The sequence below is a fragment of the Somniosus microcephalus genome, chromosome 32 (assembly GCF_052327205.1).
Source record: "Somniosus microcephalus isolate GS21.2 chromosome 32, FLI_Smic_1.0, whole genome shotgun sequence".
NCBI lineage: Eukaryota > Metazoa > Chordata > Chondrichthyes > Squaliformes > Somniosidae > Somniosus > Somniosus microcephalus.
This window is the reverse complement of record NC_141018.1, coordinates 30,978,276-31,003,935: the sequence shown is the minus strand read 5'-3', so window position 1 is coordinate 31,003,935 and position 25,660 is coordinate 30,978,276. Positions and strand designations below refer to the sequence as shown.

General features: G+C 45.0%; 1 protein-coding gene across 1 annotated transcript in view; it reads right to left on the bottom strand.

Annotated features, from left to right (window-relative positions):
- LOC147097369 (sorbitol dehydrogenase-like) overlaps positions 1–18,507 on the bottom strand; it is a 43,376-nt gene extending 24,869 nt beyond the window's left edge. Inside the window, exons 1-4 of the mRNA XM_085972283.1 lie at positions 18,257–18,507; positions 14,981–15,014; positions 9,952–10,116; positions 7,112–7,271 (exon numbers count right to left, since the gene is read on the bottom strand). Coding sequence (XP_085828409.1) covers positions 7,112–7,271; positions 9,952–10,116; positions 14,981–15,014; positions 18,257–18,310 — 413 coding nt within the window. The 5' untranslated portion in view covers positions 18,311–18,507. The remainder of the gene's footprint in view (positions 1–7,111; positions 7,272–9,951; positions 10,117–14,980; positions 15,015–18,256) is intronic.
- Between the last annotated feature and the right edge of the window lie 7,153 nt (positions 18,508–25,660).

Below are 25,660 nucleotides of genomic sequence, written 5' to 3'. Positions count from 1 at the left end.
GGTCATAGAGTCTAACGGTCTAATATTTTTCACTGTCTAAGGTGATAGGATATAGCGGGCATCTATATCCATTAAGCAATATACTATGATCAGGGTTAATTCTGAGATTTGGACTATACTAAATACAACAGAGAATTACGTTGCAGGTTATGATTCATGAACTGTCATCAAGTTATTAATACAAGGAATGGGCGTTAAGGAAATGGCTGAATTGCAACACAAGCCATAAAAGCAACCGCAATGGACATGTTTCTGGTTTTGTGAAAGTCAAAGCAATTGGATGTCTAACCTAAAATAGAAGAACGTTGTGTAATAGCGATCCTCTAGAAGCATTAGTCCGCTCTCTTGTGGCGTAACACTCTAATCTTGAACTTCTCACTGAATTACTGTTGAATCCAACTTATCCCAAGACCATTTTAACCTTTCCTGATCCTTTTACTCAAGTTTAAGAGGTCATCCTCTGGTTCCTCAGAAGTCTGAAAATTAAATTTCGATGGACAATCTCCTTGTTTAAAGTTGGATCTCAATGTGGCCTTCAAATACCTTAATACCCAAGATGTTCAATACCTGCCATGGAAGACCAGAAAATTAGGATTCCATCCACTTATCCTCCATCTCACAACACGAATTGTAGTGAGACTTCCACTGTGTAGATGCCGACCACACGTTACCATTTTATATACCAAATACCTCGGACAATTATATTCTGGATCATCGGTCACAAGGTAATCCTGTCACTAAACAGCTACTTGCCATGTGGCTTGTAGAAATATTCTTCAATGCTACCATCTGTCTCTGGCAGGAAACTCCTAGCGCCAGTGAAAGTTTAAATCCACCCTTCGACAAGTTGCCCCATGATCAGTCCTGAAACAGGTGCACAGTGACAACACATGCAAAGCAGCTACCCAGAGTAATCCCCATACCTTCACCAAGCAATCCTGCTTGGACTTAGCAGCCATGGATAACACCTTGTTGGCAGATCTGTACAATGTAAATAAGCAAAGGAAGCCAGCAATTACAAGTCATTAACCCACGGTTAATGAGTGCCAATCATGGCTCAGTGGGCAGCACACTTGCCTCTGAGTCAGACGGAAGGTTGTGGGTTGAAGTCCCACTTCAGAGACTGGAGCACAAAAATCCAGGCTGACACTCAGTGCGTTACTGAGGAAGTGCTGCACTGTCGGAGGTGTCGTCTTTCAGATGAGATGTTAAACCGAGGCCCCGTCTGCTTTGGATGTAAAAGATCCCATGGCGCTATCTTGAAGAAGAGCAGGGGAGTTATCCCTGGTGTCCTGGCCAATATTTAATCCCTCAACCAACATCACTAAAACAGATTATCTGGTTATTATCACATTGCTGTCTGTGGGAGCTTGCTGTGCACAAATTGGCTGCTGCATTTCCTACATTACAACAGTGACTACACTTCAAAAGTACTTCATTGGCTGTAAAGCGCTTTGGGACATCTTGAGGTTATGAAAGGCGCTATAGAAATACAAGTCCTTTTCTTCCTAGTTTGCCAAAGCATGAAGGCGGTTGATATTTTTCTTTGCTTGATTGTTTTTAAAGGGGATGGCTTATGGATGAAGAGAAGGGAGGTCCTAGTGGCTGGAACTCAATTCACCAACAAGGACCTCCCTTCTCTTCATCCACAGTTACTGAATGATCAGTCTCCAGCGGTGTGTGGAAGAGTAAAATGATAAAGGAGAGATAACCTACCTTTCCGGGTCTTCATTCTTCTAATGAGCATTGTCCACACACTGCACACTCCCACCTGGCTACCCCATTGAGCAAGGTGCGCAAAATAATTAATATCGCTTTACTTTCTGATGTGGCTTTGGGCATATACAGGCAGATGCTCCACAGCAGGTGAGCTTATACTGCGTGGAAGTGGGTATGGTCATATGGGAAGACCTCCAACGTCATATCATTAAAATACCTCAAAAGGAGCATGTCCCTTATGTACCTATCTCAAGAGAATGTGCTAGTGTGCCCCCGTTTATTGAGGAAATTCATTAGACAATTGAATGTGTTCCTAGCAACAATCTGCATGATACAATAGAATGCAAGTCATTTTTTTTTAGATTAAGCATTGAGATGAATTGCAAGGTTGGTGAATGCTTACTTACCCTGTTGTTAGAAAGTAATCACAAACTGAGTGGGACAGCAAGTTTACATATTGTACTGTCTGCAATTCTGGTTTGAATCAGGGCCAGATTGATGGGATGACGTTTCTCTCTTTTCTGAAGGTTGGAATAGTCCCGTGTGGAGTGAGTTTAATGCACTTCTTAGTAGGAGTGGGCCAAAACACAACACTGCCCATAATTTGGCAGAAATTAGCATTGTATTAATTCTTAAAGCTCTTCACTCTCAATGTAAGAGACCATGTCAATGTAATGCTAATTTCTGCCAAATTATGGGTAGTTTTGTGCAATCATGGTTGCAGTGTATCCAAGGCTTCTTCGGCAGCACCTCCCAAACCTTCCACCACACCTAGAAGGCCAAGGGCAGCAAGTGCACGGGAACACCATCACCTCCAAATTCCCCTCCGAGGCACATACCGTCCCGACTTGGAAATATATCGGCCGTTCCTTCATCGTCGCTGGGTCAAAATCCTGGAACTCCCTCCCTAACAGCACTGTGGGAGCACCTTCACCACACGGACTGCAGCGGTTCAAGAAGGCGGCTCACCACCACCTTCTCAAGGGCAATTAGGGATGGGCAATAAATGCTGGCCTTGCCAGTGATGCCCACATTCCGAGAAGGGATTGTAAAAATAACCTTTTAAGTGTAAAACTGTGCCTCTCCCTGCAAGGGATACACTTTGGAATGGGACGACAGACAGTTAAATAGTATCAGCTTTTGACCTTAGAGATTTTTGTGCTGCATTATCGAGAATGCATTTCTCGTCATTCACCTCTTGCACAACTCTTGCAGCTCCACTAACAGCAGGGATTGAATTTGCCAACAGATTAGCACAGTTAAATCATGCTATGCTCCACTATATAATATACTGCTAAATATTTCAGAAGCAGTGTTAAAATGTGTACTATATATAAAAAATATCATGTGTGTGTGTGGGGGATTGGGGCGGTTGGGGGGGTGGGGGGAAGGGAGGGGAGGAAAGAGATGGGGAGGGAGCAGTTTATGACAAAATAAAACACACGAGGACTCTGGATGGAGCAGGCTAGATGAGCCATTGAGCATTTTCTCACACTGGACTTTACGATCTTATGAAGGCCTGAGTTTAGCAATGCTCCTTCCTGTCCATCACTCTCTGTAGGTCGCATTGCACCAGTAACTCAGGGCTGGATCTTAATAACTCGCTTGTACCTCGAAGTTAGAATCTCATACTGCCCTGAGGTTGTGAACTTCCTTCCCCACTCCAGGAGATACAAAAATAGGATAAACTTCCATGGGATTTTTTTTTTTAAAGGAAAATTTCTAGTTACAGAAATAAAGACAAATAAGTCACAAGCGACTCTGGCCCAGGGACACAATCCTGACGGTTACACTGGGATCGCGTTGGCTGCTAAAGCTAGTAAAGTTCACGGGGGGGGGGGGGGGCGGCAGGTGTGTCCAGAGCAGGCTTTTGATGGTTTGGGAGAACTTCTCTGTCGGCCTCTGTAAAAGATTCTAGAAATGCCTGCAGTAGCTGGCCGGCCTGGTGTGGGGGGTCGGGGGAATGTTATGTCCCCCTCCACCACCTCCCACAAAGCTGTTGTGGATCACGGTCCCCTTTAAATTTGGAACCTATCCCCCCCCCCCCCGCCCCCCCGCCGACAGAATTTTCAGGGTCCAAGCCACGATCTTGGTCCAGACTCCATTGATGGGGCCGAATTCCACCTATCACCTTCACCTTCCATCCTCAGGAGTCCAGAATTGGCCTCCAAACATACGCCGAGTCCTTTTTGAGGCCGAGGAAGCTGAAAGTCTCAGCATGGAGAACTCCTGCCCCTGGCATGGGTGGAAGATTGGCTATCTAACAGAAAACAGAGAGTTGGGATAAATGGTTCATTCTCGGGTTGGCAATCTGTGACTAGTGGTGTTCCGCAGGGGTCAGTGCTGGGACCCCAACTCTTTACAACCTATATTAACGATTTGGAGGAGGGGACCAAGTGCAACCTATCCAAGTTTGCCGACGATACAAAGATGGGAGGGAAAGCAGTGAGTGAGGAGGACATAAAAAACCTGCAAAAGGACATAGACAGGCTAAGTGAGTGGGCAGAAATTTGGCAGATGGAATATAATGTTGGAAAGTGTGAGGTTATGCACTTTGGCAGAAAAAATCAAAGAGCAAGTTATTATCTAAATGGAAAGAAACTGCAAAGTGCTACAGTACAAAGGGATCTGGGGGTCCTGGTGCATGAAACACAGAAGGTTAGTATGCAGGTGCAGCAGGTGATCAGGAAGCCCAATGGAATCTTGGCTTTTATTGCAAGGGGGATGGAGTATAAAAGCAGGGAAGTCTTGCTTCAGTTATACAGGGTATTGGTGAGGCCACACCTGGAATACTGCGTACAGTTTTGGTTTCCATATTTAAGAAAAGATATACTTGCTCTTGAGGCAGTTCAGAGGAGGTTCACTCGGTTGATTCCGGAGATGAGGGGGTTGACTTATGAGGAAAGGTTGAGTAGGTTGGGCCTCTACTCATTGGAATTCAGAAGAATGAGAGGCAAACTTATCGAAACATGTAAGATTGTGAGGGGGCTTGATCGGGTGGATGCGGGGAGGATGTTTCCACTGATGGGTGAGACTAGAACTAGGGGGTATAATCTTAGAATAAGGGCTGCCGTTTCAAAACTGAGATGAGGAGAAACTTCTTCACTCAGAGGGTAGTAAATCTATGGAATTTGCTACCTCAGAGAGCTGTGGAAGCTGCGACATTAAATAAATTTAAAACGGAGATAGACAGTTTCCTAGCTGATAAGGGAATTAAGGGTTATGGGGAGCGGGCAGGGAAGTGGACGTGAGTCTAGGTTTGGATCAGCCATGATTCTATTGAACGGCGGAGCAGGCCCGAGGGGCTGTATGGCCTACTCCTGCTCCTACTTCTTATGTTCTTATGTTCTCAACCCTGCTCTCTTCATGTCAGGCAGAGCCTCTGTCCCTAGACAAGGCTACTGGAAATGCCATCACATGTCCAGGGCGTGACCTATCCAGGTCCTGCCGAAACTTGTGACCATTCCACGGGAACCCTCTGGAGTTACAGCGGGAGTCCGCGAGAACAGACAAGCAATTTCAGGGCCTCCACATTCGAATATCACTTTATGGAAACTGATAGCAGTATTGAGATAAAGTTAAAATCTCTCTACTATCTGGAAGTTCTGTGTAATTCTCTGTATCCAAGAAAATACATGCCTATTGTGTTAATCCCACTAGGCGACTAGCATAGATGCACTTAAGGGGAAGCTAGATAAACACATGAGGGAGAAAGGAATAGACGGTTATGTTAATAGGGTGAGATGAGGTAGGGGTGGGAAAAGGTTCCTGTGAAGCATAAACACTGGCATGGACCCGTTGGGCCAAATGGTCTGTTTCTGTGCTGTAAATAAGATGTAATACTATGTATATAATACAAAGTCTCTGATTAACAAATCTCATAGATGACCGTCATTATTGGTGCTGGCCAGCCCACCCAGGAGTGGCTCTCACTCTCACTCTCTCTTGTTTTACTTCACAAGTGTAAATGTTGCATCAGGAAAACTTGTCGGTGTTTCTGAACACCACCTTGATTAGCAGTGTTGTGCAAGTGGGAAGGTTACCTTTTTGTTCATTTGCCCCTGCCCCAGTTCAGAGCAGTAATTCAGATCTAGATCAAAATATCTCACCAACATTGCTCAACTATCTCAAAAGTGTTAAATCTGGCAAGAGTTTCCATTTACCCAAAGTGACACAATAGTGTGATCTCCCATTACCAAATAAAATGGAAAACTAGAGGGATTTGCACATAGTCTTCATCCCTACGTAGAACAGGAGGCCGTCCCTACCTAGAACAGGATGCCATCCCTACCTAGAACAGGATGCCTACATATCCACCTTCCTGTGGTGGAGCATTCATCCAATGAGGACAGCAGCATACAGACCTCAATAAGGTCTAATGCCAAAGGACAGCAGCAACCATGGTGCAGTGGGGAAAGAGTTAAACGGACATCGCTGGCAGTTTCACTGAATGGTGTAATAAAGACAATAATCTCAGTAGTAAGCTTTTTCTAAGTTAATAACATAGTCGGATGTGGAAACCATAAGAGGCCTAAGAGGATGTAAGTTCTGTTCTGGCAGGAAAGTAAAACAATGAGTTGGAAGTAAAGAGGCCGAGAGAGGCAGGAAAGGAGGACAATGAACCAGAAGTACAATGTTGATGAGACCCCATTTGGCATAAACAGAGGTCATAGGTGCAACAACAGCTTGACATATACTTTTCCGATAATAAAGGCGGTACTTTAATGTAATGCGGCATAGGCAACCAATCAGTGAAGATGCATGCGGGCCAAGGTCCAATCAGGTGGCAGGAATGAATTTTGAATGAGCTGGACATGTGTTGTAATGTATCAAAATGTAGTGTTTGCTGTAACAATTTGGAAAAAGTCTGGCTGAGACAGAGCAGACTGTCTCCCCACCAGTGCAATAAAGACAACTTGACTATCGATCTAAAACCTTGTGTCGAGTGTTGGTTTAAAATACTCCACAACAATGGTTTAGGTCAGGCACTAACTATTCTGCCACCTTTGTATCATACAGCCCCCTCAAACAGTCAGAAACTATTAGCCGGTTTGTTTAGTGTGTATTTTACTCCAGCTGTCCTTGTTTGTATTCCTCCTCTAAACCGACAGGTCCACATACTTCGCCGTCCTGTATTCGGTTGAGAGAATTATGCTCTGTGGGACAATGTTTCCTAAACAGAGGTGAGACAATCTACTTCCATCGGATGCTTTCGCCAGCTGGACAACCAAGAGCTGCCATAAACCCCCAAGCTCTGTGGTTGGTGAATTCAGGATCATGCAGACTGCCAGGTACTCCTGGCTACATTAAAGAGGGCTTGATTTTATGATCAAATAACTTTCTAAACAGGCAATAATAATAATATCCTTAAAACTGGTGGTGAAGAACTAACTTGTAGCAGTAGTTGGCTTTGTGGACATAAAATCGGCACATAGCCCCATCATCGGGAGGAATACCACTTGTGAGGCTTGTTGGGGACAGGTTGTAACGTCCAATTCTAACATAATCATCATTCTCCCTGGGGACACCGGGTTCAATGCTAACCTTGTCACCTGTAGCAAAGGAAAAACTTGGACACTTAGTGCACAATGCTTTTAACAGCGAACATCAGTGTAGGGCTAAGTACAGCTAGTGGGAACTACTTACTCTTGGATGAATCACAGACACATCATTTTGGGAGAAAACTTGTTTACTCTACTCATTATATGATCTATGTACAAGCTGTGTTGCAGCTGTTGAAGATCGTGGGGGGGGGGGGGGTGATTTTTACCTAACACACCCGGCAGGAAACCCACGGGGAAAATGCTAGAGTCCATTATAAAAGATGTAATAGCACAGCACTTGGAAAACAGTGATAGGATCGGAAAAAGTCAACATGGATTTACAAAAGGTAAATCATGCTTGACATATCTACTGGAATTTCTTGAGGATGTAACTGGTAGAAAAGGTAAGGGAGAACCAGTGGATGTGATGTATTTGGACTTTCAGAAGGCTTTCGATAAGGTCTCGCATAAGAGTTAGCGTACAAAGTTAAAGCACACGGGATTGGGGGTAAGGTACTGTCTTGGATAGAGAACTGGTTGGCAGACAGGAAGCAAAGAGTTGGAATAAACGGGTCTTTTTCCGAGTGGCAGGCAGTGACTAGTGGGGTACCGCAGGGATCGGTGCTAGGACCCCAGCTATTCACAATATATAATAAGTGATCTAGACGAGGGAACTAGATGTAATATCTCCAAGTTTGCAGACGACACAAAGCTTGGTGGGCGTGTGTGCTATGAGGAGGATGCAGAGAAACTCCAGTATTATTTGGACAGGTTGGGTGATTGGGCAGCTGCATGGCAAATGCAGTATAATGTGGATAAATGTGAGGTTATCCACTTCGGTGGCAAAAATAGGAAGACAGGTTATTATCTGAACGGCAATAGATTGGGAAAAGGGGAAGTGCAACGAGCCCTGGGTGTCCTTGTGCACCAGTCGCTGAAAGTAAGCATGCAGGTGCAGCAGGCGGTTAAGAAGGCAAATGGTATGTTGGCCTTAATAGTGAGAGGATTCGAGTACAGGAGCAAGGATGTCTTGCTACAGTTGTACAGGGCCTTGGTGAGACCACACCTTGAGTATTGTGTGCAGTTTTGGTCACCTTATCTGAGGAAGGATGTTCTTGCCATGGAGAGAGTGCAGCGAAGATTCACCAGACTGATACCTGGGATGGCAGGAATGACATATGAGGAGAGATTGGGTCAATTAGGCTTATATTCACTAGAGTTTAGAAGAATGAGAGGGGATCTCATTGAAACTTATAAAATTCTAACAGGACTAGACAGACTAGATGCAGGAAGGATGTTCCCGCTGGCGGGGAAGTCCAGAACCAGGGATCACAGTCTAAGGATAAGGGGTAAGCCATTTAGGACTGAGATGAGGAGGAATTTCTTCACCCAGAGAGTAGTGAACCTGTGGAATTCTCTACCACAGAAGGCAGTTGAGGCCAATTCATTAAATATATTCAAGAAGGAGTTAGATATATTTCTTAAGGCTAAAGGGATCAAGGGATATGGGGAGAAAGCAGGGACAGGGTACTGAGTTTGGATGATCAGCCATAATCTCATTAAATGGTGGAACAGGCTCGAGGGGCCGAATGGCCTACTCCTGCTCCTACCTTCTATGTTTCTATGATCAGGTGGAACACTGATTTACACCCCGCCCAATATTATGCTCCATCGTCTTCATTGGAGAGTAAAATCTAGCGGGGTGTAAAACCAATGGTCCACCTGATCTCATCAGTTTCCAGGTGGGCAGGTTAGTTTAAAATTACCCCCTATAAATTTTTGATAATTAGTTCAATGCCCAGTACTTTGATTGTAATAGTTCATTTTTATTTAAATGGGAGTCATAATGGGGTATGTCAGTGCTGGGGGTATATAACACCCTTTTATTATGTTGAGCTACCAGGATCAGCATCAAGCACTCCTCAGTGTGGACAGATGCAGAGTTAGGTTCCCTTTTTTACTACCAAAATATCATCAGAAGAGCTCCCTCTATTACATCAGTGTATATTTCCACTTCCCAGTGAGCTGTTTCCAGTTATGGGCTTGGGCCCACTAGGGACTAAGGACTATAAATTCTAACATGCCATTCCTTGGCATGTGCCAGGAGCACATAGTATTAAAATGGCGCACTTCTAGGCCATGAGTTTGTCTCCATTAACTTTAACGATTGCAGGTCGGGAGCGCACTGTTATATCCCGTCAAGGGATAGCACGTTGATATTTCTACCCTGATGTTGATCATTGCCCAAACCCGTTTCAAAATGGAGAACTACAGCCAGCAGAGTAAGGACACTTCCATCTCAATCTAGGCTGGTTTTATACACAGGACCTCAGAGGTGAAATCATGTGCCAACCTAATACACCACCCAATCCCCCAAATTATTTTAGGTAAAACAGAACTCATGCACCCAACCTTGTTATTCCCACCCCCAACCTGGGAAATTGTGCTGGTTTTGTGGACCCAAGTCACATTTACACTTGCAACTTTGGCCCTTAGCAACCAGTCCCTTGGCCCTTAGAAACCAGTCCCTTGGCCCTTGGCCTTTAGCAATGAATACCCTTGGCCCTTAGCAACCAGTGCCCAGGCGCTTAATTACTTTTGTTGTTTCTATTGCCCGTGCTGGATGGGAAGTGGGAAGCAGTTGGGTGAATTGTGCATCAGTTCAATACAGAACTGTATGTAGACTGACCTGCTTTGAGATGGTTCACTCCACAGGACACTTTGACCACGGTCCCTGAGGCTTCATGCCCAAGAACCAAGGGTTTCTTGATGACAAAATCTCCAATTTTTCCTTCACACCAGAAATGGACGTCTATACCACAGATCCCAACCGAATTGATCTTCAAGAGAACATCTAAAACAACAGCACAGCAAGGAAGCTGAGACATTGGATATACTGCATTCTGAACCAGATAGGAAGTGTTTTTTTCTTTACATTGTGGCATGTCAGAGAAACTTTGAGACCTCGAAAAGATGATAGCATGCGCTTGCATTTATGTTTACTTGACAGAAAGAGAGTAATAGTACGATCTGATATTGTAATTAATTCATACTGGCAATCAAGAATTACTAATATCAACCTATCTGAAGGACTTGTGTTTGTTTGTTAGAACACAAAAGGAAAGAGCGACAGATAAAAGAAACATAATGGCCCGGATTTTGCGGTGGTAATGATGGCGAGACTGTCAGCGGTCGCTGTCATTACCCCTCTGAAACCGTCAGCAACTTTAGGATTTAGCGCATGCGCAAATAAACGCGGAAATCCTGAAGTTGCGATCAGTCATTCCCTGCTCTGGCACAGGTCGAGCTGTGGGCTCCCAAGAGCAGGCAATCAATTCAAATCACTTGAACTGACAAAAACTTCCCGTTTTACAATGGAATATCGTAATAACCCCCTAAAACCTTAAGCCTTATTTGTGGAGTGTCAATTTTTCCATTAATATGATTAAGAATTACAAGTTTTTAATATATTTTTTAAAGTCTGTTTATGATATTTCAGCTTCTACCTTAATCCTATGTGCATGTCCCAATCTTTATTTCGCTCTCTGTAAATTATAATCTGTGCATTTTACTTCCTGTACGATAGCAAAATACTGCAGATGCTGGAAATCCGAAATAACAACAGAAAATGCTGGAAAAACTCAGCAGGCCAGGCAACATCCATGGAGAGAAATTAGAGTCGACGTTTCGGGTCGAACCCTTTTTCAAAACTGGAAAGGAAATGAAATAGATCGAAGGCAGGGCTGGGAGAGAACAAAAGAAGTGGAGAGACATTAAGAGGTATTCAAAACGAGACGAGATGGTGATAGGACTAGTGGAGACAAAAGACGGCTCTAGATTAGGTGTGAAATGCGCTGGCAGAATGGGAGACAGCTGCCATGTGGGAGAGAGAAAAAAAAAGGGGGGAAGGGAAAAACCAAAACAAAGGGGTGGATAAAAAATAGAAGTAAAAATGTAATAAGGGCCGAGGTTATGATCTGAAATTGTTGAACTCGATATTGAGTCTTTTGCTACCATTTAGAAGGAGTTCGATTGGCACCTTGAAGAACAGTTTACAAGTATTCCTGGACTAGGGCTTTTAAAAAACAAATTCTTCAGCTCCGTTCATGAAAGCTCAGCTGAGTTATCCCCTTGGTTATAATTGGTCCTGGGGTTTAAGTGGCTTGGATTTTTTGTCTTACTTTTCCATGGTTTTCTAGGCTCTACTGGCTGCTGTTTCTTCTTTCCACATTGTCATGGGTCTTTTTTATGCTCCTCATTCCATCCTGCTATTGGAGTGGAATTTTCATTGCCCAACTCTCTCAGACTTATTTACTTATATTTTTTATCCACACCTTTGTTTTGGCCTTTCCCCCCCCCCCCCCAACCTTTCTCTTTTTTCTCTCTCCCACATGGCAGCTGTCTCCCATTCTGCCAGCGCATTTCACACCTAATCTAGAGCCGTCTTTTGTCTCCACTAGTCCCATCACCATCTCGTCTGGTTTTGAATACCTCTTAATGTCTCTTCACTTCTCTTTTGTTCTCTCCCAGCCTGGCCTCTTAATCTATTTCATTCCCTGTGCCTCTTTAGTCTTGACAAAGGGTTTTGACCCGAAACGTCGACTCTATTTTCTCTCCACGGATGTTGCCTGGCCTGCTGAGTTTTTCCAGCATTTTCTGTTGTTATTTCTCTCAGAGCAGACCCTGAACCCATATTTTTTTTATTAAGGTTAAAGAACATTGCACACAGCTGAATGAAACTAAAGGATTTAGACTCAGGAAAGCAGGTTATTAATTTGTGCAATGGACGTAGTTACAAGCAAGCTGGCAATACAAATTGAGCCGCCTCTACACAGCAGGGCAAAACTGTTTGAATGACATAAATGTGTGTTGCATCCATAGTAACGTCTTAAGTTACTATACAAATTATCTTGCCTGATTTTGGGGGGGGGGGCAGATGGAAAAGGGCATTATTCCAAGGTTTCGTAGTGCGGAGAGGCACAGATAATACAAGCATAAGTAGGTTATTTGTCTTAAACCGTGGGTATATTAGAGAACACAAGTTTAAAACTATACCCTCAAGCAAGATTAGAAAAGGTGACTCCCCACCTCTGCCACAGAGTAGTGATGAATACGTGGAATAAATTCCCAGCTGCAACAGTTGATAATGTGTTCATTAAATACTGTGGCTACAAGAGCAGGTCAGAGGCTGGGAATTCTGCGGCGAGTGTCTCACCTCCTGACTCCCCAAACCCTTTCCACCATCTACAAGGCACAAGTCAGGAGTGTGATGGAATACTCTCCACTTGCCTGGATGAGTGCAGCTCCAACAACACTCAAGAAGCTCGACACCATTCAGGATAAAGCAGCCCGCTTGATTGGCACTCCATCCACCTTCAACATTCACTCCCTCCACCACCGGCGCACTGTGGCTGCAGTGTGTACCATCTACAAGATGCACTGCAGCAACTCGCCAAAGCTTCTTCAACAGCACCTTCCAAACCCGCGACCTCTACCACTTGGAAGGACAAGGGCAGCAGACGCATGGGAACATCACCACCTACAAGTTCCCCTCCAAGCCACACACCATCCTGACTTGGAACTGTATCGCCGTTCCTTCACTGTCGCTGGGCCAAAATCCTGGAACTCCCTTCCTAACAGCATTGTGGGTGTACCTACACCATATGGACTGCAGCGGTTCAAGAAGGCGGCTCACCACCATCTTCTCAAGGGCAATTAGGGATGGGCACTAAATGCAGGCCTAGCCAGCCAGCGACACCCACATCCCATCAATGAATTAAAAAAAATTAACACTTCGAAAAATGGAATGGAACTGGAGGCTGTAGTGATAAGTATGGAGTTAGATCATCAAACACTCACCAAGACACAAAAGTTCCAATGCTACTTCAGTGGGAGAGGCTTGCCTGAAGGGCAACAGGTCAAGCATGGCTCAATAATGGACTAATAATAATGTATAAACATTCTTCAGTTTTATTTGATTACCTTTGGGTTCATATTTTTACCATTTCCTCAGGAGATTAAATGAATGGAATACGGTTCATGACAGGATCGATTGTACACGGGCTAAACAAATAGTGGCTTTGTGGAGGGCTCTGGTGCCAATCTGGATCATAAGCATGAGGTGATTTATATGTTACATCAAAACTGAATTTCTGAAGCTGTATGGAAAAACATTGCTGAAGAGCGAGAGGGGTGAGAGAGAGAAAAGGACTAAATCTAGATATTACCAACACTTAATTCTTTTGTAGGGCATTATTTTCTCCTGATTTTAGTTGAGGCGTTACTTTATTTAAATAGATAGAAACTCCTGTATTAAAATATAGTGGATTAAAGAATTTCGAATCACATCAAAGTAAAGGCTCCGGTCTTTCGAGATCTGCTGAAAAGATTTTTCAAATGCCAGTCTAATTATTTATTTTGTTATTACCTGTTCTCAGGACATGGGCAATGCTGGCAAGGCAACATCAATTACCCATCCCATTGCCCTGAAAAAGTGGGGGTGAACCTTCTTCTTGAACAGATCCAGTCCTCATGCTGATGGTGCTCCCAAGGTGGTGTTGGGTTGCTATTCCCACAAGTAGCCATGCTAGCAGGACTACCCCCCCCCTCACCCCCCACCCCATAGCTTAGTCAGCAAATTTCTGGTCTAAGAGAGAATGATGCCCTTTTCCATCCAGGCTGGCAATCTGAAATGAATTGTAAGCGCCTCAGCCTAACCCAGCTCCAACTGAAGACAGTTGGCAATTCTGAAAGATTTGCGTAGGAATGGGTGAAACGCTAGCTAGACTGGAAAAAAATTAAAGCAACCTTTATTTTAATAATTTACATAGCTAACCTGAGTGAATTAAACTGTAATGCAAAGGGTATAATGTATTTGAAGATTGATTAGATACAGTCCATGACTTTCTATAAGAGAAATTAAATAGGAATAGAGGATCAGTAGTACAACAGAATGTGCAGGCATCAGATGCATCAATACATTTGTCATGACTGCACACTAGAGGGTTGCTTCCTTGATCGAATGCTCCCGGAGAGGAGCGACACTCACAGGGAGCACCGATCGAGAAATCTTGGGTCTGCACAGTGCCCCGCTTTTCCATCCACTTAAATTAATGGACGGAAAAAATCGAGCTGTTGGTTTCTTGATCCGAGCTCCCCGCGGACGCCACTCCTCGGCAGGAGCACCCAATCGAACAGTCAGCCCAATAATGCTGACTTGTTACACTGATAATTTAATGTTTTCTGAGGTGTGTGTGTGTGTTTGGAGGGGGGGGGCGGACAATGAAGCTAATGTTACTTATTAAAAGGTTTGTTTTCCAAAATGTCAAAAAGAGAGAACACAGCTTGTAATAGCAAAGTTCCACTGTATTGACAATACTAGAGGAGAAAGAAATAAAGTTGTCCATATTTGAGTCACTTCTGCCAGGCAGCAGCAACTTGAGGTTATTTCAGGATGCTTGGCAACGATGCTAAAGTTATATTGCATAAATTCAGAGTCAGGACCTGATACAACTGCGGATCAAAAGTTTGCGCGATCTGAAGACAATCAAGGGTTTGAACCCAGGAGCTCATAGAATAATCCGTTAAAGGGTGAACCATTTACGATTAATAGTATTACATATATTTATCTGATATAAGATATGATACAGTGCCTGAAAATAAGAAATGTAAAGCACAGAACAACATTCAAGGGCTTTAGCCAGGAAAAAAAGACTTACCACCGGGGCACAGTTCTGGGACTGGGCGTTTTTCCTGTGAAGAGAGGAAATGTAACCTTTTATAAAGAGGTCGGGTTTTTCATAGATAATTTACTCGTGACAGAAATAATGATTTCTGCTGCCAATTATATGTAAGCTGGAATTACACAAAAAAAACCTGCCTCTTTCATCAGGCCAATTAAGATGCTCACTTGAAGTCAACCCTCCCTTTGCAGGCCCATTAACCTAGATACTCAAAAGGAGAATAACTCCTTGTATCTCCCCAGTAATCACAAGATAAATGAGGGAGGCCATTCGGCTATCTTAGCTGATCAAACAAGGAAACATCTTACAATCCCCCTATCATTTCCTTTATCTGGGTCTTAAACATATCTAAAATACTTGCCCTTCACTATCTTATCCTGAAGACCTTTCCAAGGCTTGATGACTCTTTGCATGCAGAAGTTCTTCCTGAAATGGCTCCTAAATTGACCTTTAGCTTTTGCCTATGACCCCTTGGTCTATGTCTTAGTTTACATTGAAGTATTGCTCCAGAATTACTTAATCCAAATAATTTTATATCTTTCTATAAGGTCCCCTCTCTGTCACTTCCTTTCAAGGCTATCAAAATCCACGACAAGGCCTTGGACAACGTGGACCACTTTCAATACCTCGGGAGCCTACTGTCAACAAGGGCAGACATTGACGACGAAGTCCAACACCACCTTCAGTGTGCCAGTGCAGCCTTCGGTCGCCTGAGGAAGAGAGTGTTTAAAGACCAGGACCTCAAACCCGGCACTAAGCTCATGGTCTACAGAGCAGCAGTGATACCCGCCCTGCTGTATGCCTCAGAAACATGGACCACGTACAGCAAGCACCTCAAAGCACTGGAAAGGTACCACCAACGCTGTCTCCGCAAGATCCTGCAAATTCATTGGCAGGATAGGCGCACCAACATCAGTGTTCTTGCTCAGGCCAATATCCCCAGCATCGAAGCTTTGACCACGCTCGATCAGCTCCAATGGACGGGTCACATCGTCCGCATGCCCGATACGAGACTCCCAAAACAAGCGCTCTACTCGGAGCTCCGGCACACAAGAGAGCCCCAGGTGGGCAGAGGAAATGCTTCAAGGACACCCTCAAAGCCTCCTTGAAAAAGTGTAACATCCCCACCGACACCTGGGAATCCCTGGCCCAAGACCGCACAAAGTGGAGGAGAAGCATCCGGGAAGGCGCCGAACACCTCAAGTCTCTTCGCTGGGAGCAAGTGGAAGCCAAGCGCAGGCAGCGCAAGGAGCGCACGTCAACCCAAGCACCCCTCCCACCCGCCCCTTCAACCACCATCTGCCCCACCTGTGACAGAGACTGTAGGTCCCGCATTGGACTCATCAGTCACCTGAGAACTCATTTTTAATGTGGAAGCAAGTCATCCTCGGTTCCGAGGGACTGCCTAAGAAGGAGAAGATAGTTTCTCTAGTCTTTCATCATTACTCATTCCTCTTGTGCTAAATTAACTTTGTGCCTCTCTTCTTTGCACTGCTTCTGTAGCATGAACATTTCTTATCCAGGCTTGATCAGCATCATGCCCATCAAACTAGATAGTCACAGGAAGGAGTCAACCTAGATCCTAGCCACTGGGTCACTATAATGCTGCTTCAAGCCTGCCCGTCTCTCCTATTTTGCCTGGTGACGAGTCCTTGCTCCCAAATACAGGCTTGTGATTCCACAATACTGATCAATAACTGGCAGGACTTGAGAGTACTTGAACCAAAACGAAACTGTATGGGATTTTGTTTCAACAAAAATCAATGCTCAGTTTGAATGCACTTAGAAAGGGTTGAAATACTATTGAATTTCCCAGCGTAATCTCTATCCAGAACTACTTCTGAGCCTAATGATGCCCATAACACTCCACGACCAGACCATAAAGCTGCTAGAAATCTTGCTAATAGTTAGGCATTTTACAACACTGGACCCAGATTAACAATTTTCCCAAGCACTTTTCCACAAGGTATATTTTTAATCAAGAGCTAAATATTGTATAAATAACTGAAATGCCTCGTCTACTCGCGTTTTTCGGGATGGGGGATGATTTATAAAACAGCTTTTAAAACTTATTAATGTAGTTCTGATTCGCTGAAACTTCGAGTCCCAGCCAGATCACACGGTAACTAAAGCAAGCCACCCAGCCGAAGTAGCCTTTCATTAAGAATCAATAGACACCAACACGCCTGTATTTGGGAGCAAGGGTGTGGGGCAGAGTCTTGCTGAACATACTCGCAGTGCAACGCCGCCGTGACATACATCACCCTGTCACGGGCTGACAATAGGGAAAGAGCTGGCCCCCTTCCAAAAAAAACCCCTTTGCAAGTCTTGATGGTTGACCGTCACACGGTGGGGAGGGAAGCCCTTCGGGCAACACAAATGACCTTTCAAAGACACATTTGTAATGATGCTAGCTGAACACACGATGGACAACACAACCGTTGCACCAATTCCACCATCATTTACCCTCTGCCTCTGCCTGCTTCTCCCCCTAAGGGTCTCCAAGAAGTCCTCACCCTCTGCCTCTGCCTGCTTCTCCCCCTAAGGGTCTCCAAGAAGTCCTCACCCTCTGCCTGCTTCTCCCCCTAAGGGTCTCCAAGAAGTCCTCACCCTCTGCCTCTGCCTGCTTCTCCCCCTAAGGGTCTCCAAGAAGTCCTCACCCTCTGCCTGCTTCTCCCCCTAAGGGTCTCCAAGAAGTCCTCACCCTCTGCCTCTGCCTGCTTCTCCCCCTAAGGGTCTCCAAGAAGTCCTTACCCTCTGCCTGCTTCTCCCCCTAAGGGTCTCCAAGAAGTCCTCACCCTCTGCCTCTGCCTGCTTCTCCCCCTAAGGGTCTCCAAGAAGTCCTCACCCTCTGCCTCTGCCTGCTTCTCCCCCTAAGGGTCTCCAAGAAGTCCTCACCCTCTGCCTGCTTCTCCCCCTAAGGGTCTCCAAGAAGTCCTCACCCTCTGCCTCTGCCTGCTTCTCCCCCTAAGGGTCTCCAAGAAGTCCTCACCCTCTGCCTCTGCCTGCTTCTCCCCCTAAGGGTCTCCAAGAAGTCCTCACCCTCTGCCTGCTTCTCCCCCTAAGGGTCTCCAAGAAGTCCTCACCCTCTGCCTCTGCCTGCTTCTCCCAATAAAGGTCTTGAAGAATTCATTTTTTAATGGGTTATCTGTGCATTCATATCTAAATTCCTCTCGATCGTGAAACTCAACTGGCGACTTTCTGATTTTATCTAAAGATGATACATAATAGAAAAAGAGGCAATTTGATTACCAGTTTCAATTCTCCACAGTTCAGCACCAAAGCCAAGTTTTCTTGCTGCGACATGCTTTTTTTAAAATCTGTAATTAGGTTCCTTCTGGCTTCCTTTATGGAGTTTATTGGCTGGGATCTTGGGTTGGAAGCTCAGTTGCAGTATTTATGTCTCTAATTTAAGCAAACCTTCCCCCTTTTCAGATTTTTTTCCCCCTTTTCCCCCGAGCTGATTGAGATGCCCACCCTTACTGCACCGGTGCAACTGTATAACTTATCTTGCTAACCCTTGCAAGGGGTTTGATAAGCTTCTGTCATAGACAGCATCCATGGCAACCTTTGAGGCGTAGGAGAGCGTCATCGGTTCCCATGGTTACGTCTATGAGGGGTACGTCAGTCGTTACACTACTGGGCCATGATTGGTCGATGTGCCTACCATTGAGTAGATTTTTAGCCAATCAAAAGCCATTTTCCCCATTGCAGGCCCCGCCCACCATCAGCACAGGAACTGGGAGGCAAATTATTTTTGATGTGGTGGGGAGTGGGAGAGTATTTTCTGCACAGGACACTAATCCCACCTGTCTCTTAAGAAAACCTTTGGAAGATAAGCTCAATTTGCCACAGCATTTTTAATTCTATTAGAATTTTTAGGAACAGGAGAAGACCAAAGTTTTGTGCCAGAATCCTCCTGCACTGCCAAAGCACTCATTGACCATGAATTTCCTCTGTACTTGCCCACCTCCCCCGAGACATGTGACACAAATCAATAACGCGGTCTAAAGATTGCGGAAATCTGGGCGTAAGTGAGTGACATGCTCATTACATAAGAACATAAGAAATAGAAGCAGGAGTCGGCCATACGGCCCCTCGAGGCTGCTCCGCCATTCAATAAGATCAGGGCTGATCTTCCACCTCAACTCCATTTTCCCGCCCTATTCCCATATCCCTTGATTCCCCTAGTGCTCAAAAAATCTATCGATCTCAGTCTTGAATATACTCATCTTGATTACGCTCAAATCTCTTCGATCCTTTACGTCCATCTATCAATCGCTCCGCCCGAATGCATTTCTGCCCATAATAATGGCCCCGCCCCCAAGTTACAGAGTTTCATGTACAAGGAATTGAGGGAATGGCGGATTTTCGGGTCTAACTTCCGGGTTGCGCCCACGAAGGAAATTCCAGGCCATGACTTTAACGGGAACTGATGATTCCAACCATCCTGCAATTGGTCCAAGCACCTGATCCTGGGAGATGAGCGTGCTGCAGGACCGAGGTGAGATTATTTTTCTAGAATTGGTGATTCCAATTGACCCCCAACTTAGCTAGAAGGTGCTAGCTTCCATTACTAGGACCACTCCAGGATAACCTCTGAAATATCAGTCTCCGTGAATGCATTTACAATACAGTACTACACTTATAGTGTACCTGCAGCCTCAATGCAGTGTGAGGGCTCAATCTCACACAGAAAGCAAGAAACACTTGCATTTTACACAGCATCTTTCAATACTCCAGGATGTCCCAAAGCGCTTTACAGCCAGTGAATTACTTTTGAAGTGTCTTCACTGTAATGTAGGAAACGTGGCAGCCAATTTGTGCACAGCAAGCTCCCACAAGCAGTAATGTGATAATGACCAGAAAATCTGTTTTAATGATGATATCGGTTGAGGGATAAATATTGGCCAGGACACCGGAGAGAACGCCCCTGTTATTCTTCAAAAGAGCGCCTGACGTCCACCTGAAAGGGCAGACGGGGCCTCGGTTTAACGTCTCATCTGAAAGACAGCGCCTCCGACAGTGCAGCACTCCCTCAGCACTGCACTGGGAGTGTCAGCCTAGATTTTGTGCTTAAATCTCTGGAGTGGGACTTGAACCCACAGCCTTCTGACTCAGAGGCAAGAGTGCTGCCCACTCAGCCTTTTTGGAGTCAGCAGGAATCTTCACACATCATTTACATTACCTAAGCTTAGCACAGTACAAAAGCCCAAACCAGTTTCGCCAGCGCTGAGCATGTAGTGTGAACGCACTGTAGGATAACTTAAAACAGTAATATGAAAGCAAAATACTGCGGATGCTGGAAATCCAAAATAACAACAGAAAACACTGGAAAAACTCAGCAGGCCAGGCAACATCCGTGGACAATTTCATTCACTTTGCCTCCAATTTCCACCCTTCCCTCACCTTCTCATGGTCCATCTCCGACTCTTCCCTTCTCTTCCTCGACTTCTCCGTCTCCATCTCTGGGGATAGGTTATTGACCAACATTCACTACAAGCCCACCGACTCCCACAGCTACCTGGGCTACAACTTCCTCCCACCCCGCCTCCTGTAAGGACTCTATTCCATTCTCCCAGTTTCTCCGTCTCTGCCGCATCTGCTCCGATGATGCCACCTTCCACGCCAGTGCTTCTGACATGTCTTCCTTTTTCCCTCAACCGAGGATTCCCCTCTACCGTGGTTAACACGGCCCTCGACCGTGTGACTCTGTTTCTCTCTCCACCGATGTTGCCTGGCCTGCTGAGTTTTTCCAGCGTTTTCTGTTGTGACTTAAAGCAGAGTTTGCCATTGCTTATTAGTCATGCTCCACCAAATTTTTCTAGGTCCTTTTTCCTTTTCTTTTCAACTTCACTTAGAATTTATATTTTTGCTCCTGCATCATGAAGACAAAATAAATTGCCCTGCAATGTCGAGTGTGATTCTTTAAAAAATCTATTAAATGCTGACATGGACACAAAGTGAGATTAAGGAGGCAGAAGCAATAACACAAGTAAAAAAACTATTTAGAAACATAGAAGATAGTAGCAGGAGTAGGCCATTCGGCCCCTCGAGCCTGCTCCGCCATTCAATGAGATCATGGCTGATCATCCAAATTCAGTACCCTGTCCCTGCCTTCTCCCCATATCCCTTGATCCCTTTAGCCTCAAGAAATATATCCAACTCTTTCTTGAATATATTTAATGAACTGGCCTCCACCGCCCTCTGTGGCAGAGAATTCCACAGGTTCTCCACTCTCTGGGTGAAGAAATTCCTCCTCATTTCAGTCCTAAATGGCTTACCCCTTATCCTTAGACTATGACCCCTGGTTCTGGACTCCCCGGCCATCAGAAACATCCTTCCTGCATCTAGTCTGTCCAGACCTGACAGAATTTTATAGGTTTCGATGAGATCCCCTCTCAGTCTTCTAAACTCCAGTGAGTATAAGCCCAATTGACCCAATCTCTCCTCATACGTCATTCCTGCCATCCCAGGTATCAGCCTGGTGAATCTTCGCTGCACTCCCTCCATGGCAAGAACATCCTTCCTCAGATAAGGCGACCAAAACTGCACACAATACTCCAGGTGTGGTCTCACCAAGGCCCTGTACAACTGCAGCAAGACATCCTTGTTCCTGTACTCGAACCCTCTCGCTACGAAGGCCAACATACCATTTGCCTTCTTAACCGCCTGCTGCACCTGCATGCTTACCTTCAGCGACTGGTGCACAAGGACACCCAGGTCTCGTTGCACTTCCCCTTCTCCCAATCTATTGCCATTCAAATAATAATCTGCCTTCCTGTTTTTGCCACCAAAGTGGATAACCTCACATTTATCCACATTATAATGCGTTTAAAAGAAAAGTAGTAGAAACAGTAACATTGGTTTATTAAAATAATGTAGTAAATGTAAAGTAATTAACAAATATCAGAGAGTGAACAAAGGAGAGAAAGGAGAGGATTGGGGAAGGAATGCAAGGCAAGCAGAAGTGCTTTTTGAATATTTATTTCCATAGCTTAGAGTTAACCCTTGCTGTTGGCTTGTTGGGATGCAAGCTCACTGTCTGGGACCACCAACAAAATGCACTAATCATGCACTAATGACATGAGAAAATTATTTCAAAGACCAATCTGTTCACTTCATAACCTGACCAGGTCAATCTATCAATCTTTGCACTTTGCGATGTCGACTGCTTGGAGGCGGTTGTCAGAATCAGAGACCAATCTTCTGCTACGTTGCTCCCACCTCTAGTGGAGTTGTGGGTCTGTCAGAGTCCCAGGGCGAGGTGCATTGACGTTCTTGCTGTAGACTTATTGTCGGAACACTATTCTGGTTGGGTGGATGAGGGGGATGGATATCTGCATCCCTGATGTTGATTCTTTAATGTGTTCCTGCCTTTTATATCTTCTAAACACCTCCCGCTTTTCTTTTAAGGTAGGTCATTCAACCCCTTAACTTCCTGTGATTGGACTATCTTTTTTTTTTAACACTCCCCCTCCACTAAAATGCCTGTTCATCTTTCATTTTCCAGTTTTGTCGAAAATGTTAACCTGTTCTCTCTCTTTACAAATTCTGTCAGACCTGCTGTGCATTTCCAGCATTTTCTGCATCAGATGTGCAGCAATTGCAGTTAAACGGTTGTATTTATTGCATCTCCATAATGTGATGTCGCTTTGGCATTGTGATGTCATCCGATTTAAAATATTTTCATTGGCGTTTTCTTCACAAGACTATGGGGAATGTTCCCAATGAAATCTAGAGCTGACCACCCATTTTGAAGCCTTAATGAAGCTTATCAGGCAAAAGAGCCAGGAAGGGGGGAGGGGTGGATGAGGAGTTTTTTTTACGTGCCGAGTTGTTATGACCTGGAATGCCATCCCTGAAAGGCTGGTGGAAGCATATTCAATAACCTTCAAAAGGGAATTAGATACATATACTTGAAAAGGCAAAAGATTGCAGGGCTGTGGGGAAAGAGCGGGGGAGTGGGACTAATTGGAGAGCTCTTTCAAAGAGCTGGCACAGGCACGATGGGCTGAATGGCCTCTTTCTGTGCTGTAAGATACTATGAAACTATGATTAAGTATTGTCACTTTCAGTTCTAGGGCTCAAATGGTGATCTGGTTTTCCTAATTTCCACACAACAGTTAAGAGGAGAAAGAACTTGCACTTAAAAAACATCTTTCATGTCCTCAAGGTGTCCAAAGGCACTTCACAGCCAATTAAGTAGGCCAATTTAGTGCCCTACTTAATTTTCTGGTTGGGTTTTCAAGCGATATGAAAACGCACCCACTATTGTCCCAGTGTTGGCATTTAGATAACCACACAATTTTCAGGAATAGCAACAAATCCAAATTAAAAGGCACCCGGGATTGCGAGAGGCCGTGTAATCATAGAAATTTACGGCGCAGAAGGAGGCCATTCAGCCCATTGTGTCTCTGCCGAGAATATGAAGATGTAAATTTTAAAAAGTCCGTGAGAAAGAAAGACTGGCATTTATAAGTGCCTTTCATGACCTCAGGACATTTACAGCCAATTAAGTAGTTTTTTTTTTGAAGTGTAGTCACTGTTGTAATGTCGGAAATGCAGCAGCCAATTTGCGCACAGCAAGCTCTCACAAATAGCAATGTGATAACGACCAGATAATCTGTTTTAGTGATATTGGTTTCAGGGTTAAATATTGGCCAGGGAGGACTCCCCCTGCTCGTCTTCAAAATAGTGGCATGGGATCTTATACGCCCACCTGAGAGGGCAGACAGGGCCTCGGTTTAACGTCTCATCTGAAAGGCAGCACCTCCGACAGTGCGGCACTCCCTCAGTACTGCACTGAAGTGTCGGCCTGGATTATGTTGTTAGTCAAGGGGCGGAGTGGGGCAACACTCGAGCCTCATGGTTAATGGCTGGTGAAAGCAGCTCTGCTTCCCACTCCTGAGCAATCTTCCCATAGGACAGCATGTCTGGCACAGCTGACCATTACTGGCTGTGGCATGGCCAGCCCTATGGTGCCCTTGCAGTGGATGTTTCCCTGGTAATTCAAAATGTTTGCAGGCAGAGCTCCTCTGACACATCCCGCAGATGTGTGTCTCCACCTTAAATATCGGTGTGAGGGCACATGAATAGGTGCAGTCCTTCTCTTTCTCTTTAAGTGTGACCTGACTAACATATAACACTTGGCATGAAGCCTATTGAGAAGGTAAGAGCTGATGGGGGAGAAAAATTGAGTTTTATTTTGGGAAAAACAGCCTCAAAATGCAGTAATAAATCTTCTCCATTCCAGGGACTGAAGTTGATCGTATAAATTCAGCTGATTAGCATTTGTGAAATCACATCCCAGCAGATGTCCATGCCTTCATGGGAGGAGATAATAGGAGAAGATTGGCTTTTTGGAGGAGGACGAAGAGGATTAAAAAAAAAAATTTTTTATTCATTGATGGGATGTGGGCGTCGCTGGCTGGCTAGGCCTGCATTTAGTGCCCATCCCTAATTGCCCTTGAGAAGATGGTGGTGAGCCGCCTTCTTGAACTGCTGCAGTCCATATGGTGTAGGTAACTGAGTGGCTTGCTAGGCCATTTCAGAGGGCATTAAGAGTCAACCACATTGCTGTGGGTCTGGAGTCACATGTAGGCCAGACCAGGTAAGGACGGCAGATTTCCTTCCCAAAAGGACATTAGTGAACCAGATGGGTTTTTGCAACAATCGACAATGGTATCATGGTCGCCATTACTAAGACTAACATTTTAATTCCAGAATTAAATTGAATTGAATTTAAATTCCACCAGCTGCCGTGGTGGGATTTGAACCCATATCCTCAAAGCATTTGACTGAGCCTCTGGCTTACTAGTCTAGTGACATAACCACTACGCCACCGCCTCAAGGGAGGGGGGCCAAGCAGTTCAAACCTCACCAGAGGCGTTCTGTGCCCACCTGCCACTAACCGCACACCTTCTTCTATAGACAGATATGCGCAGACCTCATTTTTCAAGGATTAGTACATACAGATGTTCCTATTGTCAAAAGAAACAAGGGCAACAGACACAAGTAAATTGCATGAATGTCTGATTAACTGGATGATTCCTCATCTGTAATCCCTGAGATTATCTCAGAGAGTGGTGAGAAAGTGGAACTCGCTACCAGCATAGATATATTTAAGGGGAAGCTAGATAAGTGCATGAGGGAGAAAGGAAGGATATGCTGATAGGGTTAGATGAAGTAGGGTGGGAGGAGGCTTGTGTGGAGTATAAACGTACCTGCTGGGCTGAATGGCCTGTTCTGAGGTGTAAAATTCTATGTAATTCTGAGATACCAGCAACTATATGTGCAGGCATTATGTCAACAACCATGAGGCTCTATTTTCACACAGCCCAGGTGTTCAGAGAGGCAGATGCGGAGCTGCGCCATGTGATGTTAAGGCAGCTGCAGTTATTATGCAGCATAAGGGTAGCACAGCCAGTGACCGTACTAGCCAATTGCAGCCTCAAGCCTGCATCCGACTTCTTCTGGGCGTGCTGCAGTGCTGACCTATGGAACCACCTCAAGCTCTCTTTGAAACCACCTCAAGCTGCACCACTTGCACTTCAGCAGCCACGAAACAGGGAGTCGAGTGCCAGGCCTCTCCGCCACTCGTGTGCAGATTGGATTGCTTTCATCTTTGACGTAAGAAAACTACTAGGCACTTGG